At 41.1% G+C, this 23576-nt stretch overlaps 1 protein-coding gene across 1 annotated transcript in view; it reads left to right on the plus strand.

Annotated features, from left to right (window-relative positions):
* The window catches only part of cfap58 (cilia and flagella associated protein 58), a 206828-nt gene that overhangs the window by 28282 nt on the left and 154970 nt on the right, over positions 1 to 23576 (plus strand). Inside the window, exons 4-8 of the mRNA XM_060842287.1 lie at positions 22 to 170; positions 5652 to 5808; positions 10869 to 11063; positions 11897 to 12034; positions 16981 to 17140. Of these exons, the coding sequence (XP_060698270.1) occupies positions 22 to 170; positions 5652 to 5808; positions 10869 to 11063; positions 11897 to 12034; positions 16981 to 17140 (799 nt within the window). The remainder of the gene's footprint in view (positions 1 to 21; positions 171 to 5651; positions 5809 to 10868; positions 11064 to 11896; positions 12035 to 16980; positions 17141 to 23576) is intronic.

The following is a 23576-nucleotide window of genomic DNA, read 5'->3' on the forward strand; positions in this document are numbered from 1 at the left end:
ATGTTTTATCAAAATAAATAGGAGATTGAGAAAGCTTGGAAAATGGTTGATTCAGCTCTTGAACAGGAAAAGCGAGGAAAGGAGACCATTCGCTCTCTAAAACAGGAAATTAGTAATCTAACCAGACTGGTGGAGCAAGGCGCAGGACTTTCTTTGGGCCAGGAAAGCAGGTTTGTTAATTAACTTATTTTTTCTTTGCTGGGTAATTTCTTTATTAGAATGGTGTTGCATATGCCTGGTCGCAAACTGTGTGCATGGTCAGAATGAGATCTTTGATGACTAACTATGGAAATTGCACTTTTCTTACTGATAGTGGGCGGCACGGTGGTACAGTGGTTAGCACTGCTGCCTCACAGCGCCTGAGACCCGGGTTCAATACCCGACTCAGGCGACTGACTGTGTGGAGTTTGCATGTTCTCCCCGTGTCTGCGTGGGTTTCCTCCGGGTGCTCCGGTTTCCTCTCACAGTCCAAAGATGTGCGGGTCAGGTGAATTGGCCATGCTAAATTGCCCGTAGTGTTAGGTCAAGGGGTAATGTAGGGGTATGGGTGGGTTGCGCTTCGGCGGGTCGGTGTGGACTTGTTGGGCCAAAGGGCTGTATCCACACTGTAAGTAATCTAATCTAATTGCAATTTTGGCTTTGGGTGATAGTGAAAACTGGGAGATGTTGAACCAAATCCATCCTCCTACCTTGCACTTCCATTGAAATTGATTAAAGGAAAGTCAGGAAAGGTTTCATTTGTTTTTCACTATCAGCCAAAATCAGAATTAGTCTTTCTTGCTTGTGATACTGTCCCCATGTATCTGATACTCTAGTCCTTTTAGATAGTAGTGATTGTGAGTTTGGACGGTGTTATCAAATGCAAAGCAGCAACTGGAATCCCTTTGCTTCTGCTTTCTGGCACTGAGTGCATCAGGATAAAGATTGTGTGAGATCTGGTTGATATTAATTGACTTTACCACCTGAAGTTGGGAAATAATTCAATTTATAATAGTTTCTAATAACTGTAAGACTTGTGTGCCAAAGTGCAGAAATGCTGTTCAAGTCTTAAACTTCTTTAAACTGAGTTCATAACGACAAACTTTGAGGTGCAGCAGAAAGGGAGTGAGAACAGCCTCTGTCATAGTCAAGCAATGAAAGTAAATGGCTTAATTTTAACAACTAAGAACTAACGAGGATTGAGACAAATCTTGAAATCAGGAGAAAATACAAATACTTGTAACTGGAATGCCAAAGAAAAATGAAGAGCTAAATGCACAGGTCAAAGTTTGGTTTTCAGAGAATACAGGCTTATTTGCTAATTGTTTTAATCTCCCACCGGGCAGGAAATGTATTAATATTGAATGAGCTTGGATAGTTGTCACAAGCTTTTATTTGTTGTTTCTATATTGTTACTGTTGGAGATAGACATTTAAGTTAGATGTACCCTGACAAAATTATTTGATGATAAACCCTTATAAAACACTGGTTAGACCTCAGCTGGAATACAGTGCACATTTCTGGAGAGGACAGGGAGTAATTGGGACAAACACAAAGATGGTTGCCTGAGCATGTGCAGATGGGCCTGGTGTCGTCAGTTACCAGCACCTGATGCCTCTAAGCCAGGATGGAGCTGCATAAACACAATCGCCATTACTACATTCCGTGAATAATAATATCCCTGGCTCTTCATGCCTGCTGAATCAAATTTCCACATGTGTTGGGGGACCTGCCACTGAGAATGTGGAGGCTTAGAACAGGGTAAAAGGCTGTAAACGTGGTGCTGGCCATTGAGCAGTGCAGCCAGTTAGCAGCCTATGGTGGGCAAGAAAGATAGCAGCCTATGGTGGGCGGCACGGTGGCACAGTGGTTAGCATTGCTGCCTCACAGCGCCTGAGACCCGGGTTCAATTCCCGACTCAGGCGACAGACTGTGTGGAGTTTGCACGTTCTCCCCGTGTCTGCGTGGGTTTCCTCCGGGTGCTCCGGTTTCCTCCCACAGTCGAAAGATGTGCGGGTTAGGTGAATTGGCCATGCTAAATTGCCCGTAGTGTTAGGTAAAGGGGTAAATGTAGGGGTATGGGTGGGTTGCGCTTTGGCGGGTCGGTGTGGACTTGTTGGGCCGAAGGGCCTGTTTCCACACTGTAAGTAATCTAATCTAATCTCTGAGGTGAGCTTAGTCTTGGGACGAGCACAATGGTCTATCCTTCAGGTTGGAAGCTGCACTTCACTCCTTGTGCATTCCTTGTGTTACCTTCTGGTGGCATTTCTATCACGTGGCCTTCTTGGAATCACCATTTAAAAATGATGGGAAGTCCTTAGTGCAGAAACTGAAGAGATTGATGAGAAGGGTGATAGGGTTAAGGAGCTTCAGTTCCTTTGAAATATTTGGGCTTTCCCCTTGGAGGGCTCTGATGAGATTTGTTAGAGAAGGCAGTGAACGTAATGAGCACTTTGATAGAGTAAATAAGGAGAAATGATTCCTGCAGGTTGAATGGCCAAGAGCCAGAGGGCACAGATTAAAGGTTGAGAACCAGAGGTGAAGTGGTGGGGTAAATAAAGCGCATAGCACATTGTTTTGCTTTGGAATATACTGTTGGGTAGGTGCTAACTAATGGAGACCTTTAATGGGAGTGGATAAGGGAAAGGAAGACATTTATTGTGAAAAAGGGAAATTGAAGGGAAGTGCAATTGTTTGGTTGGCTCCTTCATATTACCAGTATAGGCTTGATGAACAGAATGGTCATGTTCTGTACAATATCATTCTGTGGTTCTATTGAAAGCTGTTTTTGGCTTTCAACCATTCTGTGATGCTTTCAATAATTGGCTTAAAGTTATCACTGTGCATGAGCTTACATCATTTAGAGGCCACAACTCAAGTGAGTCCCACATAAGAGGTTAGTGAGCAAAATTAGGGTGCATGGTATTGGGGGCAAAGTACTAACTTGGATTGAAAGTTGGTTGGCTGATAGGAAACAAAGAGTAGTTATAAACGGCTCCATTTTGGAATGGCAGGCAGTGACCAGTGGGGTACCGCAGGGATCAGTGCTGGGACTGCAGCTTTTTACAATATATATTAATGATGTAGAAGATGGTATTAGTAATAACATTACAAATTTGCTGATGATACTAAGCTGGGTGGCAGGATGAAATGTGAGGAGGATGTTAGGAGATTACAGGATGACCTGGACAGGTTAGGTGAGTGGACAGATGCATGGCAGATGCAGTTTAATGTGGATAAATGTATGGTTATCCACTTTGGTGGCAAGAACAGAAAGGCAGATTACTACCTAAATGGAATCAATTTAGGTAAAGGGGCAGTACAGAGAGATCTGGGTGTTCTTGTACACCAGCCAATGAAGGTAAGCATGCAGGTACAGCAGGTAGTGAAGAAGGCTAATAGCATGCTGGCCTTCATAACAAGAGGGATTGAGTATAGAAGCAAAGAGGTTCTTCTGCAGCTGTACAGGGCCCTGGTGAGACCACACCTGGAATATTGTGTGCAGTTCTGGTCTCCAAATTTGAGGAAAGACATTCTGGCTATTGAGGGAGTGCAGTGTAGGTTCACGAGGTCAATTCCTGGAATGGCGGGACTACCTTACACTAAAAGACTGGAGCGACTGGGCTTGTATACCCTTGAGTTTAGAAGACTGAGAGGGGATCTGATTGAGACATATAAGATTATTAAAGGATTGGACACTCTGGAGACAGGAAACATGTTTCCGCTGATGGGTGAGTGCCGAACCAGAGGACACAGCTTAAAAATACGGGGTAGACCATTTAGGACAGAGATGAGGAGAAACTTCTTCACCCAGAGAGTGGTGGCTGTGTGGAATGCTCTGCCCCAGAGGGCAGTGGAGACCCAGTCTCTGGATTCATTTAAGAAAGAGTTGGATAGAGCTCTCAAGGATAGTGGAATCAAGGGTTATGGAGATAAGGCAGGAACAGGATACTGATTAAGGATGATCAGCCATGATCATATTGAATGGTGGTGCAGGCTCGAAGGGCAGATGGCCTACTCCTGCACCTGTTGTCTATTGTCTATTGAGAACTCAATTTAACATGATTATGGGAAACTTGCTTGTATGTTGAGAACATTTAGCTGTTCCTAACCTTGAACTGTGTTGGAGGAACGTGTTAGCTAAATCACTTCTCCTATCTTTGATGGTTGCTGCACATTAATTAAACACTACATTTTAGAGATCACAAAAGGATAGCGGTGCATTAAGATTGAAAGAACATGAGAAAATACAGTCAATACTCAATAGATCTTGACAACAAATTTCGATAGATTAGTAAGGAAGGAAGAATGGGATAATGGCCAGTGTATCTAGTCTATGTATGAATAATACTGTTAGGCAATGAGTATTGTTAGTCATCCCTAAGAGCTGTTATATAACTTTAATTGAGCATAGAATAAGGTCTTGAGTTCAATTTTGTTGTTTGTCATAGTAGCAATTGTTGGATAAGATGACACTAAATATACTTTATTTGTCTTTTCAATGGCAACTATTAACATTCTGCCATTTACCCCTCTTCTACATCCATCTTTGTTTCTTTACCTTTCCCATTAGTGCTCCCTGCCTCACCAATCCCTTTGTCACTTAATCTCTCCTGTCTACTGCCCTATCATAGACATGGCCTTTTGCTCCTTCCCCATTCTTCCCTTCTGAGTTGTTTGAACCAATACTTTTCTACATGATTCCAATTCTGCGGAAAGTTTGATATCCTTGAGCATTAACTATGTTTCTTGCCTGATGAATGTTAAGTATTTCCAGTATTTTCTGTTTACCCTCCTGCAGAATATATTTTGGTTTTAACTTTATATATGCTGTTCTCCAACATCTAATCATGCCTTATAGCCAAAGCCAGCTACCAAGCTCCTATCAATATAGCTTCCACACTGATGACTTGGAATTAAATTTGGCTGCAGCTTCTTTCCAAGTTTTAACTAGCTTCAAGGTTCAACACAGTGTGGGAAACTCCATGGTTTTATTAGCGCAACTTTTTCACAGCTGAGACAACTGTCCTTTGGACTGCAGGCATCTGTCCAGTGATCCATGAGGGTTTGCGGGAAGGGAATGGGAGGGTTGGGGTTGTGGTGGGAGTGTGTTGAGACAGGAGGAAGTCCATCACCAAAACGTTCAGATCATTTCTGATTAATGAAGTCAAGAACATAGTGAAGTTTGGAATTTAAGTCTGAATTTTAACTCTTCAAGGTGCTTTGGTCTATGATCTGATATGTCACCAGACCATGAATCATTATTTTACCCAGTTCCATAAAATTGCCTGAACTGGAGCAGCTAGTTTAATGAGCATGCCAAAGGTGGTTATCTTCTTCTGAGCTGTACTACCTCGGAACTAAATTTCCAAAATAATGCCCCGAGCAGAAAACCTTGCTTATTGAGAACATATTGGTAAATTGCTGACTGGTTCCTCCCTATTTTCTGATCAATGTGTCAATGTGTTCTTGAGTGGAAGTTTTAGGGTCTCTGCTGGGAGTTCATGCTTGTTCAAATGTCTCTTTAGCACTTCCTCTGTTTATTAATTGGGATTGAATAAAGTCAGCCATTCTATTCTAGTCTTTCAGAAAATATTTAAGTTCAAAACTTTGACAAGTCTGAAATATGTACTTTTCCCCAAACCGAAATAATTCCTTTGTGAATTGTACAGTGTTAATGACATGCTAAAAATCCAAGAACAGCTGACCAAAGACAGAGATGACCTACTCAAAGAGGTTGTCACCTTACGTGAGAAAGTCACAGAGATGACTGCCAAAGAGGAAGAGTACACTCGTCTTAAAGATGAAGCTGATCAGAACACGGCCCAGGTGGGTAATCTCTGTTCCCAATCCTTTTCTTTTTGCAGGAAGACTTCTTCATATGTGAGCCCCATTTGTGTATGAATGACAGAGAGCTGTTCAACAATTAAGATCTACTTGGAAGTCTTGATCATCCAATTTTTTAAAATAAAGGACACCTATCAATGGAGGGGGTACGTTACACATCTCAGTTAAATCTAGCCAGGCAGACACTCCCAAAAATGGGCATTTACTGACAGTCTCAAATAGTTAACATTATAGTAGATACAAGCTGTACCTTAAATCCATGGACACTTAGAAATTATGAAATGCTGATATCCTTTAATGCATCATGTTCAATTACAAGCTGATAAAACAGGTGGGTAAATGCATTGTGGCACTGGGTGAAAAGAAAGGTCTATTGTGTCTTTTTGAAAATGAGTACATTTAAGGGACTTGCCTGAAGTGTCGTAAGGTGTCCTAGTCAGGAGGTGTCCTAGCCAGGAGGTGTCCTAGTCAGGAGGTGTCCTAGCCAGGAGGTGTCCTAGCCAGGAGGTGTCCTAGTCAGTAGGTGTCCTAGCCAGGAGGTGTCCTAGTCAGGAGGTGTCCTAGCCAGGAGGTGTCCTAGCCAGGAGGTGTCCTAGACAGGAGGTGTCCTAGTCAGGAGGTTTCACTGTTGTTCAGAATGGGGAGTGTGAAAAAGCTTGCAGGAAGAAACAGATTGCCATCTGGATGGTCTGAGACACCTAGACGCAGGCCGGGAATTCAGAAAAGCACAGAGTTGGCAATGGCAGAACAAAACAAGTGAACTGGAGAGAAATAAAAGAGGACACAAAAAATGGAATGGGAATAAAAGAAATGGGGGTGGGCGATGAGAAGGAGCAATTTCCACAGAGCCTTTTAAAACAAAAACAAAATCTAGCTAATGATTGGAACAAGGTTACCTGGGTGAACCTCTTAGAATATGAGTTCCCTGACTGGGGCTGGTAACCTTGTCCAATAAGTGAATCTTGGCTGACAGATATAAACAAGCGTATCAGAGTTTCTGTTCACTCTAGGATCAGGCACTGAGCTAACTGGATCAGTGTCATGTACCAAGCATAAGGTCATTGAGGTGTACAGCATGGAAACAGACACTTTGGTCCAACACTTCCATGTTGACCAGATATCTCAAATTAATCTAGTCCTATTTGCCAGCATTTAGCTCATATTCCTGTAAACTCTTCCTGTCCATATACTCTTCCAGATGCCTTTTAAATGTTGTAAATGTACCAGCCTCCACCATTTCCCCTGGCACCACCCTCTGTGTGAAAACGTTGCCCCTTCTGTTCCTTTGAAATCTTTCCTCTCTCACCTTAAACCTATGCCCTCTAAGTTTTGGACTCCTGTACTCTGGGGAAAAGACCTTGGCTATTTACTCTATCCATGCCATTCATTATTTGATAAACCTCCATAAGGTCATCCCTTGGTCTCCGACGCTCCAGGGAAAATAGCCCAGCCTATTCAGCCTCTTCCTACAGCTCAAACCCTCCAAACCTGGCAACTCTTTCAAGTTTCACAACATCCTTCCGATTGGAGGGAGACCAGGATTGCACATAATACTCCAAAAGTGGCCAAACCACTGTCCTGTACAGCTGCAACATGACCTCCCAACTCCGATAGTCAATGCATTGACCAATAAAGGCATGCATACCAAACACTGTCTTCGCTATCCTATCTATCTGTGACTCCACTTTCAAGGAACTATGAACCTGCATTCCAAGTTCTGTTGGTTCAGCAACACTCCTCAGGACCTTATCATTAAGTGTATGTGTCTTGCCCTGATTTGCCTTTCCAAAATGCAGCATCTCACATTTATCTAAATTAAACTCCATCTGCCACTTCTCAGCCCACTGGCCCATCTGATCAAGATCCTGCTGTACTCTGAGGTAATCCTCTTTGCTGTCCACTACACCTCCAATTTTAGTGTAATCTGCAGACTTATTAACCATACCTCCATGTTCACATCCAAATGATTTATATAAATGGCAAAAATCAATGGATTCTGCCCTGATCCGTTTGGCACACCACTGGTCACAGGCCTTCAGTTTGAAAGGCAACCGTCCACACCACCCTCTGTCTTTGACCAGTTCTGTATCCAAATGGCGAGTTCTCCCTATATTCCATGTGATCAAACCTTGCTAACCAGTCTACCATGAAGAACCTTGTCAATACCTTACTAATGTCCATATAGACCATGAGTCAATAGAGGATATGGGCCTTTGTTATTTCAACCAATATCACCGAGGATTAATGAAACCTCTAACAAAGTTCATTAAGTCGCCTAAAACAGTGACTATCAATGATCCTGTTTTAAATCAACTATTGATAGAGACTATTTTCTGCTTCTGTAATTGTTTCTAAAGTGTTTTCATTTTCAATAGCAAGTGAGGATGATGTGATCACAAGAATTGGCTGAGCAGGATAAAGGTCTAATCCTGTAGGTTGGCTCAATTAAGTTCAACAGGTGAAATCAGCTTTGGGCTTATATCTACATGTTATAGCAGAGTCAAAAAAATCAATGTAGTTACAATTTTGAACTGCTTTAACTCAAAATGGATGGTAGGCCTGATGTAACATACCTTTCTTCCAATGTTCCTGTCAATAATATAAGTAGTGCCACAGATAATACGACATTTAATGTTAAAAATCACACAACACCAGGTTATAGTCCAACAGGTGTATTTGGAAGCACTAGCTTTTGGAGTGCTGCCCCTTCATCAGGTAGCAACAAGACAGTTGAGCAGAAATTATTTCTCTGCATGGGTCATGAATCCAGAATTCACCACTTGAGTGTACAATGGATGTACTGAGTAAATTTGAGGAGAAGATAGATGGACTTTTACTTAGTAATGGGTTGAAGGGTAATGGAGAGCGGGCAGTAAAGTGGGTTGAGATCAGCCATGATTGTATCAAATGATGGAGCAGGTTTGAGGGGCTGAATTGCCTCCTACTGCTCCTAGTTCTTATGTTCTTATATTCTAATGATGAAGAGGGCAAACAGCTATTAGCTATGACCCCATAATCTTCAATCAATAGCATTAAAAATATGAATTGCATTCTCCACCATCTCTGGCCTTTGGCAGATTTGATATCGATGTATCTGTGGTTCTCTTGTTTCAGCTTCCCAGCCTTGACATTTTTCCAATTGAAGTTTAGTTGTGTCTTTTTTTTAAACTTTTATTGAGAAAACAATAAGCAAAATTGCCAGAGAAACTCAGCAGCTCTGGCAGTGTTGGTGGAAAGAAGACAGAGTTAACATTTAGAGTCCAGTGATCCTTCTTCAGAACTTGAAAGCCTGAACCATCCCCATTCGTCATCACTCTTCTCCACCTGGCCAAGCTCATTTTCAATTTGAACTGTGTTTTCTTTAACTTCTCTTACTTTCTTCAGATCAAAGATGTGGCCATGAGTACCCACATGGCCATCAGTTATGTCTGCCTCTTTGTGACGTATGTGGAACATTCCTTGTTTCAATCCTACCTAGGATCCCACTTACAACTCTTTCTCCAGTACATCCACGACATAATCATTTCTGCTTCTGTCCCTTGTTTGAAATTAGAAACATTTATCAATTTTGCTTCCAATTTCCACTCTGCTCTCATCTCCATCTCACGCTTCCCTTCCTCGACATCTCTATCTCCATTGTTGGGGATAGACTGGCCACCAAAATTCAGTTAAGATGGAGGGTGACTGGAGTCAAAACATTATCTCTACTTTCCCTCCACAGAAACTGCCAGATCTGTTGAGTTTCTCCAGTGATTTCTGTTTGTGTTTCAGATTTACAGCATCCAGAGTTCTTTGTTTTGGTTTTGAGAGAAAACACGGGTCTGATATTAAATGGTAGTGATTCATCTATTGCCAGAGAAACAACTTAATCTTTTGATTTTCTGTGCAATAGAACTGAATTATGCTAGTGTCTAATCAATCTACTCGTGAGTTCCTCCATTTGCTCCTCTAGATATGTTTCAATCCTGAGAGTTCGGTGCCTATTGTACTGGTTCTGTGGCTGATTGGCTGAAAGCTCCTTGTGAGCAGGATTTTCATTATTCGGGGATCCGAATCCCATTTGACAGTCCACAGGGGAATAATTAGCTGCCTAAATATTGGAAGCTCCAGTGAGATTTCTGAGCAGAATGGCACAAGGTTGTTTCTGCTGATCTCTCACTCTGTTAGACATTGTCTGGAAAAGAGATGATTTCGTTCTAAAATATTACAATGCACCATTTAAGTTGGAGCTGCACTATCAGATTTCAGCTTGATCTGGACCTGAAGTCAATTTGTACTCTAATAACCATGGAGGTTTCCAATGGAGATTATTCCATTTCCTGACACTACCCTAGAGGGAAAATCTAGTAAACAGCAATTGTTGAAAATGAACGGATTGTTCACACTGGACCTCCAGTTTAAAGCATTAAAGATGAGTTAGAGCCGTATGCGTCATTTGCTGGTTTTACTGTTTTTTTTCTCTTCTGGGACAGGTCAGTATTGGATAGAAATAGTGTATAAGGGCATGGGGAGAAAGCAGGAGATTGCCACTAAGTAATGATGCTCGTATCAACAGCCGGTATAGGCATGTTGGGCTGAATGGCTTCCTTTTGCTCTGTAAATATCTGTGATTTTATTAGTCATGTTAGTTATTGTGTAAAATTGAAATTGAAAGATGTTTAGAGCACGTTGGCTACAATTGTAAAGTAAGATGTTCTTAAGTTTCAAAACACTAAGTCACTTGCAATTTGCTTACTAGCCAGTTAAATTGTGAGTGTCGAATTATTTCATAAAACATAAATAATTGCGTTTTCTGAAGTCTTCCATTATTAGAAAAGTAATGAAAATCTACAACTTTGAAAAGGAGACAATAATATTGTGAACTAGATCACTTATGATTCTTGTGGTATTAATAATTATCAGCATAGAATGAAACACCGCGTGAGTTTTAAAAACAATTCTTTAGCCTCAGTCGAAGAAGTGAGTAAAAAGTATTGTTTTCCAGAGATCTAACACATGTTTCTTTTGATTTCCATTATCCTACATCAATGTTTTGACTCCAGCTTGAGCATGACATACAGATGCGAGAGAATGAAATTGCCCGTGAGATGCGGCGGAAAGAGAAGCTGCAGAAGGAACTTACCCGCTTGAAGGGAGAGCTGGAAGATAGTCAAACAGAGATCAAATCACTGGTGTCTCAACAACAAAAGATCAAAGATGACTATCAGAAATTAGATCTGCAGCTCAAGGAACAAAAGGTAATCAGAACACAATGTCTCAGCAGGAGTTTCAAATTAACTAATTAGAAATACAGAGGATATGAATTGAGGATATTCATTTAGCGTATGCTTTTGACACAGATGGAGTGTCTTCATGGACAGAGATCCAACACAGCAATGCAGTACAATAGGAAAATGCCCTGTTAATAAGACCGTCTGTAAAAGATTATCTCACATCAGTACTTCTGGACATTTGCTTACTCTAAACACAGCTGGTGCAAACAAACTTGTAAATAGATAAGCTTTTGAAATTTAAAATGTAATCCATCTGGCCTGCTTACAAAACAGTGATTGAGAAGAGCTGCATTTTCAGTGATTAAAATCTGCACTGGCAAGGGGCCCCAATAATTGATTTTAACAAAATTTTAACAAAAGAAAGAGTTGCATTTACAGCAAGCTTTTTTTAGAACCCCAGATGTTCCAAAGGACATTACATGGAGAAAGTGAGGACTGAAGTTGGTGGAGATCAGTCGAAAAGTGTGGTGCTGGGAAAGCACAGCAGGTCAGGCAGCATGCGAGGAACAGGAGAGTCATTGTTTCGGGCATAAGCCTTTCATCAGGAATAAAGAAGGACATTGTTGATGAAGGGCTTAAGCCCGAAATGTCGATTCTCCTGTTCCTTGGATGCTGCCCGACCTGCTGTGCTTTTGCAGCATCACACTTTTCGACAAAGGACATTACAGCCAATGAAGATTTGTTGTCACTTGTCTTAGAACACAGCAAACTTGGAGTTAAAATCTGTTGTATTCAGAATGACCAAAAATGATTTATTTTTCATTTTAATTGTTTGGTAATTCTTTTTCAATTAATAGATTTTGAATGAAAGGGCTTCAAAGGATTTGGAACTACTTCACCACAAGGTCATCAAACTTCAGCAGGAGAATGAGCAGCAAGTTATAATCACTGACCAACTGACCCATGAAAACCAACAGAAAATGATAGATCTTAAAGTATGTATGATTTACTACCTTTTTCTTAATTAGAATCATACAGCACATATTGCTTTATCATGTCTGTATTGGAGTTTGAAAGACACACACTGTATTTCTGAAGTTAGAAATACAAATCTGTAATATTATGGTCTGGCATATACCGTGACCTACCATCACCATTGAGCAAAGTGACAAACCTTGGTTCAATAAGGATTATAACAGAGTATAGGACAAAGTGAGGACTAGAGATGCCGGAGATCAGAGTCAAAAAGTGCAGTGCTGGAAAAACACCGTGGTCAGGCAGCATCCGAGGAGCAGGAGAGTTGATGTTTCGAGCATAAGCCCTTCATCAGGAATGTGAAGGGGGATTTATTCCTGATGAAGAGCTTATGCGCGAAACATCAACTCTCCTGCTCCTCAGATGCTGCCTGACTGGTTGTGCTTTTCCAGCGCCCACTTTTTGACACTGATTATAAAAGAGTGTGTCGGGATTGCACTATAGGTAAGTGAAAATGAGGTGTGAATTAATAATAATGACCTATATGAATGTTAAAGAGGATGGAACATGCTTGAGACTGACTGAAATAATCTGGCAACCAATGGTTCAAAACTCTGGTAGTCTTGTGATTTTTCTTCTCTTATTAACTCATGGAATGTGGATATTGTGAGGGCTAGCATTTATTGCCCATCCTTAATTGCTCATGAGAAGGTGGTGGTGAGCTGCCTTTTTGAACTGCTGCAGTCCATATTTTGTTAGTAGATCCATAATGCCATTAGGAAAGAAATTTACAACATTTTGACTCAGTGACACTGAAGGAATAGTGATATATTTCAAAGTCAGGATGGTGAGTTTGCTTGGAAGGGAATCTGCAGATGGTTTTGATCCCACATATCTGCTGCCCTTGAGCTTGTAGATGGTAATGGTCGTGGTTTAAAAGGTGCTGTCTATGGAGCTTGGTGAATTTGTGCAGTGCACTTTGTAGATGCTACTAGTCAGTTGGGTAGTAGTAAATGTTTGTGGATGTAGTGCCAATTAAGTGAGCCACTTTGACCTGAATGATATTAAGCTTCTTGAATGTTGTTGGAGCTGCACTCACCCAGGCAAGCGTGGAGTATTACATCACACTCCTGACTTGTGCCTTGTAGGTAATAGACAGGTTGTGGGGAGTTAGGAGGCGATTTACTCATTGCAGGATTCCGAGCCCTTGACTTGCTCTTGTAGCCATTGTATTTAAATGGTAATCCAGTTCAGATTCTGGTCAATGGTTTTGATAGTGGGAGATTCATTGATGGTAAGGGAATGTCATGTGATGATGTTAGATTGGAGATGATCATTTCTTGGGATAAATATTACTTGCTACCTTTCATCTCAAGCTTGGGTATTGATATTACTGCATTTGGACATGGACTGCTTCAGTATCTGAGGAGTTGATGACAGTGGATATAAACAATAACAGGAGGAGAGATCCCATGTGCATCCTTATCCTCATTGATATGTGTAAAAGTGTTAATAATACCTTCAGCCAGTACTGCTGAATGGGTAACTTCTCCTGAAGCCCCTACTTTCACAGATGTCAGCTTTTAACCAATTTGATTTGCCCTACATAGCATCAAGAAATGAATGACTGTATGGATGCAGTTAAGACAATGGGCCTGACAACAACTTAGCTGTAGTGCTACAGACCTGCACTCCAGAAGTAGCCACACATCGAACCAAGCTGTCCCAGTATAGCTACAATACTGACATCTCCCCTGTAATGTGGAAAATTACCCAGGTACCTCTATTCTCACCATGAAAGTTAATTCAATAAATGTGAGTTATTACCTGATGAAAATGACCATGAAAGCTATTGATCTCTTTTAAAATCTCAGCAGGGCCCCTAGTGCCCTTCAGGGAAGGAATACAGTATCTATAAATATGAATTACGTCCATTCTTTAATGTTTTTGAGATAGATATTTATGGCTGACAGGCCAGTACCACCCTGTTCCAAGAATTAATTCACAAGAAAAAGAAACATATGAATGATGGCTATGGTTAAATGCCAGATTTTTAAATTTAAATCTTGGAAAAATGTAGCCATTATCTTTGACGGTTGTCATTCATTCAGTGACCTTGTCATCAATTCCATCCCTCTCCCTGACCATTGTCACCACCTGTCTTCTGCTCTGGCTCAGTAGTTAAACTGTCTTACCTCTAAGCTAGTAGTTTGTGGACACACTATCCATTTCAGGGATGTGAGCACATAGTGATTGCTGATGTTTCAGTGTCTTTTTGAGGGAGCGCTCTCTGTGTGTAATTGAGTCTTTGTAAAAGATTTCACTGAATTATTTTGAAGAAGTTCAAAAAAGAATTCTTCCAGCAGATTCTTGGTAAATACTTACATCATTAAGGCAACATCAGTAAAACAAATTATCTGGTCATTTTCACACTGCTGTGAGCAATTAGTTGTTATGCTTCCTACATTTCACCAATGACTATACTTCAAAAACTCTTAATTGGCTGCAAAGTGCTTTGGGATCTGAAGTTGTGAAAATGCTGAAAAGTGAACTCTTTCCTTATCTGAGAAAAGGTTAGATTTTTCATAATTTCAGCATCCATAAGACCATAAGACATAGGAGTGGAAGTAAGGCCATTCAGCCCATCGAGTCCACTCCGCTATTTAATCATGGCTGTTGGGCATTTCAACTCCACTTACCAGCATTCTCCCCGTAGCCCTTAATTCCTTGTTATCAATCTCTGCCTTGAAGCCATTTAGTGTCCCGGCCTCCACTGCACTCCGCGGCAATGAATTCCACAGGCCCACCACTCTCTGGCTGAAGAAATGTCTCTGCATTTCTGTTCTGAATTTATCCCCTCTAATTCTTAGGCTGTGCCCATGGGTCCCAGTCTCCTCACCTAACGGAAACAATTTCTTAGCGTCCACCCTTTCCAAGCCATGTATTATCTTGTAAGTTTCTATTAGATCCCCCCTTAATCTTCTTAACTCCAATGAATACAATCCCAGGATCCTCAGCTGTTCCTCGTATGTTAGACCTGCCATTTCAGGGATCATCCGTGTGAATCTCCGCTGGACACGCTCCAGTGCCAGTATGTCCTTCCTGAGGTGTGGGGCCCAAAACTGGACACAGTACTCCAAATGGGGCCTAACCAGAGCTTTATAAAGGTTTAGTAGCATATTGCTGCTTTTATATTCCAGCCCTCTTGAGATAAATGACAACATTGCATTCACTTTCTTAATCACGGATTCAACCTGCATGTTTACCTTTGGAGAATCCTCGACCAGCACTCCCAGATCCCTTTGTACTTTGGCTTGATGAATTTTCTCACAGTTTAGACAGTAGTCCATGCTCGTATTCTTTTTTCCAAAGTGAAAGACCTCACATTTGCTCAAGTTGAATTTCATCAGCCATTTCCTGGACCACTCTCCCAAAGTGTCTAGATCCTTCTGCAGCCTCCCCACTTCCTCAGTACTACCTGACTGTTCACCTAACTTCATATCATTGGCAAACTTCACTAGAATGCCCCCAGTCCCTTCATCCAGATCATTAATATATAACGTGAACAGCTGCGGCCTCAACACTGAACCCTATGGGACACCGCTTGCCACCGGCTGGGCTGTCATTCCGAAAAAGAACCTTTTATCCCAACTCTCTGCTTTCGGTCAGACAGCCAATCCTCAATCCATACCAGTAGCTCACCTCGAACACCATGGGCCCTCACCTTAATCAGCAGCCTCCCATGTGGCACCTTATCAAAGGCCTTTTGGAAGTCTAGATAGACCACATCCACTGGGTTTCCCTGGTCTAACCTATTTGTCACCTCTTCAAAGAATTCTAACAGGTGTGTCAGGCACGACCTCCCCTTACTAAATCCATGTTGACTTGTTCTAATCCGACCCTGCTCTTCCAAGAATTTAGAAACTTCATCCTTAACGATGGATTCTAAAATTTTACCAACAACTGAAGTTAGGCTAATTGGCCTATAATTTTCTATCTTTTATCTTGATCCTTTCTTGAACAAGGGGGTTACAACAGCGATCTTCCAATCATCCGGGACTTTCCCTGACTCCAGTGACTTTTGAAATATCTCAACCAACGTCTCCACTATTTCCTCAGCCACCTCCCTCAGAACTCTAGGATGTAGCCCATCGGGGCCAGGAGATTTGTCAATTTTAAGACCTTTTAGCTTTTCTGGCACTATCTCTTTTGTAATGACAACCATACTTAACTCAGCCCCTGACTCCCTTAATTGTTGGGATATTACTCACGTCTTCCACTGTGAAGACTGACGCAAAGTACTTATTAAGTTCTCCAGCCATTTCCTTATCTCCCATCACTAGGCTTCCAGCATCAGTTTGAAGTGGCCCAATTTCTACTTTTGCCTGTCATTTCTTATGTATTGAAAGAAACTTTTACTATCATTTCTAATATTACTGGCTAGCCTACCTTCATATTTGATCCTCTCCTTCCTTATTTCTCTCTTTGTTATCCTCTGTTTGTTTTTGTAGCCTTCCCAATCTTCTGATTCCCCAGTGCTCTTGGCCACTTTATAGGATCTTACTTTTTCTTTGATACGTTTCCTGACTTCCTTTGTCAGCCATGGCTGTCTAATCCCTCCCTGGATAATCTTTCTTTTCTTGGGGATGGACCTCTGTACAGTGTCCTCAATTATACCTACAAATACAATGCTGAGCTGTGCTTCCCACCCCCAAATACACTCCAATGATTTCCTACTGTCACTACCATAACCTCACCTGCTTCAGCCTCATCATAGCCCATCTGCTGTTGTAACCCTCATCCATGCCTTTGTCGTCTCAATGTTTGACTGAATTACCTTCCGTCACCACGTTCTGGTCATTGGGAAGAATGAATTATTCAAACTGAGCAGGATAGAGTAGAACTTCGACATTGCCTCTTTGCAAGTTGCCTGTTCAAATAATTGTACTGCTGTTTTTTGATCTAGTCCAAAGAGGAAGACGTGAATCAGTTGCGTCATGATGTTGTGAAGTTGACGAAGGTGAGAGAGGTCTTGCAGCGGAGATTACATCAGACTGAGGATCAGAAACTGGAGCTTGACCACCAGCGGGAAACCTTGAAGAACCTCACTGTTTCCATGGAGAAAGGTAGGGACTCGTTGCCTGTCTCATTGTGTGAAAAAAAATTGTAATAAAAACCTTCTTGGCCTTTACAATAATATTTACTCTCTATGACTCTAAATTCATTGTTCACAATGTGGACTGCACGGTGGCTCAGTGGTTAGCACTGCTGCCTCACAGCACCAGGGACCCAGGTTTGTTCCCAGACTCGGGAGTTTGCACATTCTCCCCATGTCTGCGTGGGTTTCCTCCGGGTGCTCTGGTTTCCTCCCACAGTCCAAAGATATGCTGATTTGGTGAAATGGCCATGCTAAATTGCCCAGAGTGTTCAGGGATGTGTAGGTTAGCTGCATTAGTCAGGAGAAATGTAAAGTAATAGGGTCAGAGAATGGGTGTGCATGGGACACTCTTTGAAGGGTCAGTGTGGACTTGCTGTGCCACTGTTTCCACACTGTAGGGATTCTATGATTTATGTTGCAAGACCAAACACAGCTTAGGTGGTTGTTTTGCAGCACACCTCCATTCATTCTTCAAGCAATGCCATGGCCTTCCAGTAACCTGCTGTTTAATTCTCCACCTTGGTCTCACACTGACCTCTCTGTTCTCAGTTTCTGCGGAACAGCTGCTCATGTTTTGAATCAGCATCTTTCAACCTTTTAACCGTAAACTCTGCCCCCATTTGGTTCTATTTCTTTGCACATTTCAGTCTCGGTCTCCTGTTTCTCATACTATGGTTTTGGACAGCAGCTGTTTCTTATTCAATCATTCACACCTCCCCCGGTCACATTTTTGTTCTTGTTCCATCACTGCCACTTTGGCACAATGTTATCATTCAATTTCTCCAAGTTTCTGTTCTCTCAATGTCCTCCACATTTGTTCGTTTCTACCCTCTCCAATTTCACCTATTTAAAAACTGTTACATTTCCAAATTTTCCCAGTCCCAATGGAAAAAACATCAAGCAGCAAACATTAACTCTTTTTCTCTCTGCACAGATGCTGTCTGAGCTGCTGAACATTTTCTGTTTCTGTTTCAGGTTTTTGTTGTGCATGTGTCTCATTGGATCTTACTATCTCACCTATAACAATACATGTAATACTCATGTAATATCTAACTAATAAGCTAACTAAACCATCGCTCCATGTGGTAGAAGGTTCTGCATTCTTATCATTCTCTCAATACAAAGGTGCTAAGTCCCTTAATCAAGCTAGGAATAAAAAGTCAAGTTGTCAGGATTCTTGAGCTTTACTAAAATATTTCAAGACCCTCTGTCGATGGAGCAACAATAAAATAATTATTGCATCCAAATGAGAGACTTTGAAATTAATTATTTCAAATGCAACTCTGGCAGCTGATTTAAAAAGTAACGACTGATGTTTCTTGTTACTGATCAATATTTCAAATATCGGTAATCAAAACAGGCCAAACACTATTCTGAGCTCTCAGAAATGCAAGTCATTCATCCGCAATCTAATGTGCCAAGCCATCAAAAAATCATTGTTTACTTGTTTGAATATATTGTTATAGCTCAGCAGCAAGATATGCTGAGAGGTGCATCTCTTAAATAAAATTCACTTTTTCCTACATTCTGAGATAAATGATTCAGAATTATACTTCTTCAAATCCAATTAGAAAGTTTGCCCAGTTGATTAGATGTTATCTGTTTCTTATTATTCAGGATGCAGTATCAATAAGTCATTATGCTTCCATAATCCCAGATAAAAAACATGCATGAGACCTCAATACTTCTATTTATAATCTCTGTGGATCTTAACATCCCTGGCATATCTTCAAATGTCTATTTTTAATGATGGTGCTATGAGGCAGACAATTAACGAAGAACACAAACACGAGTGACATTTATGAAACTGGATGTGACATTTTACACTGAGTCTACACCTTTGGGATTTATCTTCTTATCTTCTACTGGAATGAAAGGTTGTTTTGTTCAGTGACCATTGCTAGTCCTAAATCTAGTTCATGGTGGATACATTGTACAGAATTGTCTCTAATTTGGTACTTAATTGGCAGTCATTCAGAAAATGGATGGTGCTGAGCAGTGGAACAGAAATGCCACACTTTTCTTATATTGCACTTGACATACTTTGATGGGGCAGATTGGGATGAGCTTTTTGCAGCATCTAACAGTGCTTCTCCTGACCTTTAGTATCCCTGATGCTGACAGAGGATACCTGAAATGCTAAGTGTTCCATTTCTCCATGTACATGTCTCATCTTAATGAGCACAGAGTAAATAGGAGGGGGGCAAAAAATAAATATTTTGTAAGAAAAATTAATGTAAGTAAGCAATTTATATTGGGCTTCACAAGAACAGTAGCAACAGCTTGTATTATAATGTACTTTTATTATAGTAAGTATGAAATGACATTTGCAACCTCAACAGCCCAAGCACTACACACTATCTCATACATCTCAATCATTTAATTTACCAAAAAGTTATCCTGCTCCCTTTTGAATTTGGAATAAACATCTCTTCCTACCTGGAATACAGAAGACTTTATTTTAGGTAATGGCCTGGGGTATTATCGCTAGAGTATTAACCCAGAGACCCAGGTAATATACTGGGTACTCAGGTTTGAATCTCACCATGGTAGATGGTGGAATTTGAATTCAACAAAATGACCATTAACCTATTGTTGCTTTTTGGGGAAAACCCTATCTAGTTCACTAATGTCCTTTAGAGAAAGACATCTGATATTCTTATCTATCTGGCCTGCATGTGATTCTAGACCCACATAAATTTGGTTGAATCTTAACCACCCTCTGGGTCATTAGGAATGATGGACAATAAGTGTGGCCAATGAATGAATGAGAAAAAAACTTCTCTATCCATCTATTCTGTTTCAAATTACTGCGTAAATAATCCTACACTGCAAAGACGAAGTTATAGAAGAATATTAGTTTCTAAAGATTAGCAAATAGAAACGGCAAATTGTCACAATTTTCAGTTAGTTATGAGACAGGCTGTTTACTACCACTTTACCTAACATTCAAATTTCAAACTCAGACTCTGACACCATCTATAATGAAGCAGTACTACAGTATTTTTTTTATTACAAGCTATTAGATTCTAACTACAGGTAAATAGTTATAAATTGTTGACATATAATACTACTAATTAAAAGACTAAAGCCCTCATAACCTCACTCCCTTACACACAGACTGAGAAACTGACAGGAGAAAAATATTATGGTTCAAGAGGCAGATAGTTTGGGTCTTTGTTCCCAGGCATTATTGTTGAGATGACCTTTATGACTCATCTGCTAACCAATATATTGACTTCAGTCATCTTTCTCTGGATGCTTCCACTGGTTGGTGTCAGAAAAAAACTGGCTAGTGCCTTAATTAAAAAGCCTTTGACTTATCTGCAATGTGTCACAGTTCACAAAAGGTGTTGCTAGAAAGATAGACTGGTGTTCTTCAGGTTTACAGTGAGTTAAGACTGCAGAGAACAGGGAGATCACTCTTTAACAGGAGAAGAACTGACCACTTCATACACTCTCTCTCTTTGTAACTTCCTCCCAGCACCAAGCTACTGTTAGTTAATGGAGAATCAACAACACAGTGTTGCAGGCAAACAGATCCTTCCCATTGATAATTGATCACAAGTCCATAGACCAATTAACTTCTGGTTGTCAGTAAATCTTCAACAGTATATGCCTCAGCTCCAAATTGCCTACAACTCAACTTTCAATTACTACTTGTCGAAGCAATTATTCATGATGTTTGCCATGGGGGTGTCAGGTTGCTTGATTTCCAAACTGCAGTCGCTCTTTCAAATATAAGATTTAAAATAGTTCTTTCCCATTTCAATTCATAACCTTTAAAAAAGGCATTATTACCAGCCATCCTGAGGATGCTGTTGTCCTGATTTCTGACAGGCTTAAGGGCTGAGATTTCACCACTTACTCTATCTAAATAATCTAAAATTGAAGAAGTAAGACAAAAAAACTGGACGCTGGAAATCTGTAGAGAGAAAATGAATTAACATTTTGAGTCCAGTGACCCATCTTCAGAATGAAATTGAGAATGAAACATGAACTCTTCTTTACGAGTGTATTGTCAGCAAGCGTACTGACAACATCACGGTGTCCAAGACCATCACCCCCCAGGGCTGTGTGCTCAGTCCACTGCTGTTCACCCTGCTGACACATGACTGTGCAGTGATGCACAGGTCGAATCACATCATCAAGCTCACTGATGATATGATATGACTGTGGTCGGCCTCATCAGCATGAATGACGAGTCAGCATACAGAGCTAACAACCTGTCTCTGAATGTGGATAAAATGAAGGAGATGGTTGTTGACTTCAGGAGGGCATGCAGCGACCACTCCCTGCTGAATATTGATGGCTCCCTTGTGGAGATTGTGAAGAACACCAAATTTCCTGGCGTACACCTGGCGGAGAATCTCAACTGGTCCTCAACACCAGCTCCACAGCCGAGAAAGCCCAGCAGTGTCTCTATTTTCTGTGCAGGCTGAGGAAAGCCCATCTGCCACACCCTCTTCCTCCCCACATTCTACGGAGGGTTTATTGAGTGTACGCTGAGCTGCTGCTTCACTGCCTGGTTTGAGAATTGCACTGTCTCGGATTGTAAGACCTTACAACAGATAGTGAGGACAGCTGAGAGGATCATCGGGGTCTCTCCCCCCTCCATTACAGACATTTACACCACATGCTGCATCCGAAAGGCTAAGAGCATTGTAGAAGACCCTATCCCTCCCCAATCAAACTCTTCTCCTTCCTGTCATTTGGCAGAAGATACCGGAGCATTTGGTCTCTCATGGCCAGACTGTGCAACGGTTACTTCCCCCAAGCCATCGGGCTCCTTAACACTGTATGATCAGACTCTTACCCATCTGAAACTCTTTGCATGACTTAGGATTGCTGCAAGAGAAATGTCTATTATTTATCATTCTTCTATTACACTGTAACTTGCCGGTTTTGCACGTCTTATGTTCTTTATGCCGTGTATGATTGTGTAGCTTGTGCTGTCTGTGTCGCCCCTTTTGTCCCTGGAAGAACATTGTGTCATTTTTACTGTATCAGTTGTTTATGGTAGAGATGACAAATAAAAGCTTCTCTCCTTCTCTCCCTCTCTCTCTCTTTCTCTCCACAGATGTTCCTAGACCTGCTGAGTTTCTCCAGCAGTTCATGTTTTTGTTAAATTGAAGAAGTTTTTGTCTGGATATCTTGGAAAAGCTACCTGACTGCTCACCTTTCCAATTGTCTGCAATAATTTTCCAGGTTTTGATCAAATGTTATCTTCTTGCATAACCCCGTAATATCAATTTCTTTATGTAGGTACATACCACTTGCACCAAACAGATGGATATTTGTGATTGTAACAAGGCCAACCAGGTGGACATCATTGAATGAGTTCCCTGATCGGGACATTAATCTGGTCCAATCAGCAAGCTCTGGCCGAAAGAGTCAGACATTCTGTACACTCTGCCAGCTGGCTCTGAGGGAGCTAGTTCAGTGTCAGGAACTCTCCACGTGTGAATAAAGTGTCATTTGGTGATGGAATACCGGCCTCTGTTGAGTTATTTCAGAGATAAATTCAGTTTAGATTATATATTTCACTCCTGTTCCATTTGGGGTGTGCCTAATGTACAGAATTAAGAATTAGGGAGTTTCATTATGAAGAACAATGGAAGTGCAATACTGTAGTAAAACAATGATTTACAAAAAGTGCTAACATTTTTGTTTCTCTCCTCCATGCCAGGGGGATTGCATTTCCTTAAGGGTTCTGATTTTCTGCTTGAAGCTCAATGGAAACTCTGTGTTAGGATTTTAATGTGTTGTGTCTGCATCTTTAGTTACAGCTAGGATTGTGGAAATAACTGGATGCAAAGCATGTTTGGCATTGTTTTTAGATATTGTGTGCCTTTCAACTTCCTTTTCTATCATGTCAGGTATTAATGACAATGGGTGAAGTTTGAGTGACGTCAGCTATGACGGGATTTGTGGCAGAATCAGAAGGGAAGTCCAGTGAGGCCTAATGTGATGTTGGGGCGGTTCTTGCTGAATCTTATACACATTAGCTCAACAGTGAGGAGAGTTTCTCACTAGGTTGCAGAAGGTTGCTGATTAAGGGGATTTCTCCACTTTATTAACACCACAACTTGCCTCAATAATATTCAGTTTCCAATATTATGAAAGTGCCAAACTAGTTAGACAGCAGGAAACCCAACGTGGAAGTTAGAGCAGAGACATGGCAAGTTCAGCTCATTACTGGTTCCTAAGGACCTCCATACTGGACACTAGTATGGACAGGATGTACATGTATTTGGAAAGGTACGGACTGATTAGGGATAGTCATCATGGCTTTGTGCATGGGAAATCATGTCTCACAAACTTGATTGAGTTTTTTGAAGAAATAACAAAGAAGATTGATGAGAGCAGAGCAGTAGATGTGATCTATATGGACTTCAGTAAGA

Source organism: Hemiscyllium ocellatum, chromosome 22, assembly GCF_020745735.1.
Source record: "Hemiscyllium ocellatum isolate sHemOce1 chromosome 22, sHemOce1.pat.X.cur, whole genome shotgun sequence".
NCBI classification, from domain to species: Eukaryota; Metazoa; Chordata; class Chondrichthyes; order Orectolobiformes; family Hemiscylliidae; genus Hemiscyllium; species Hemiscyllium ocellatum.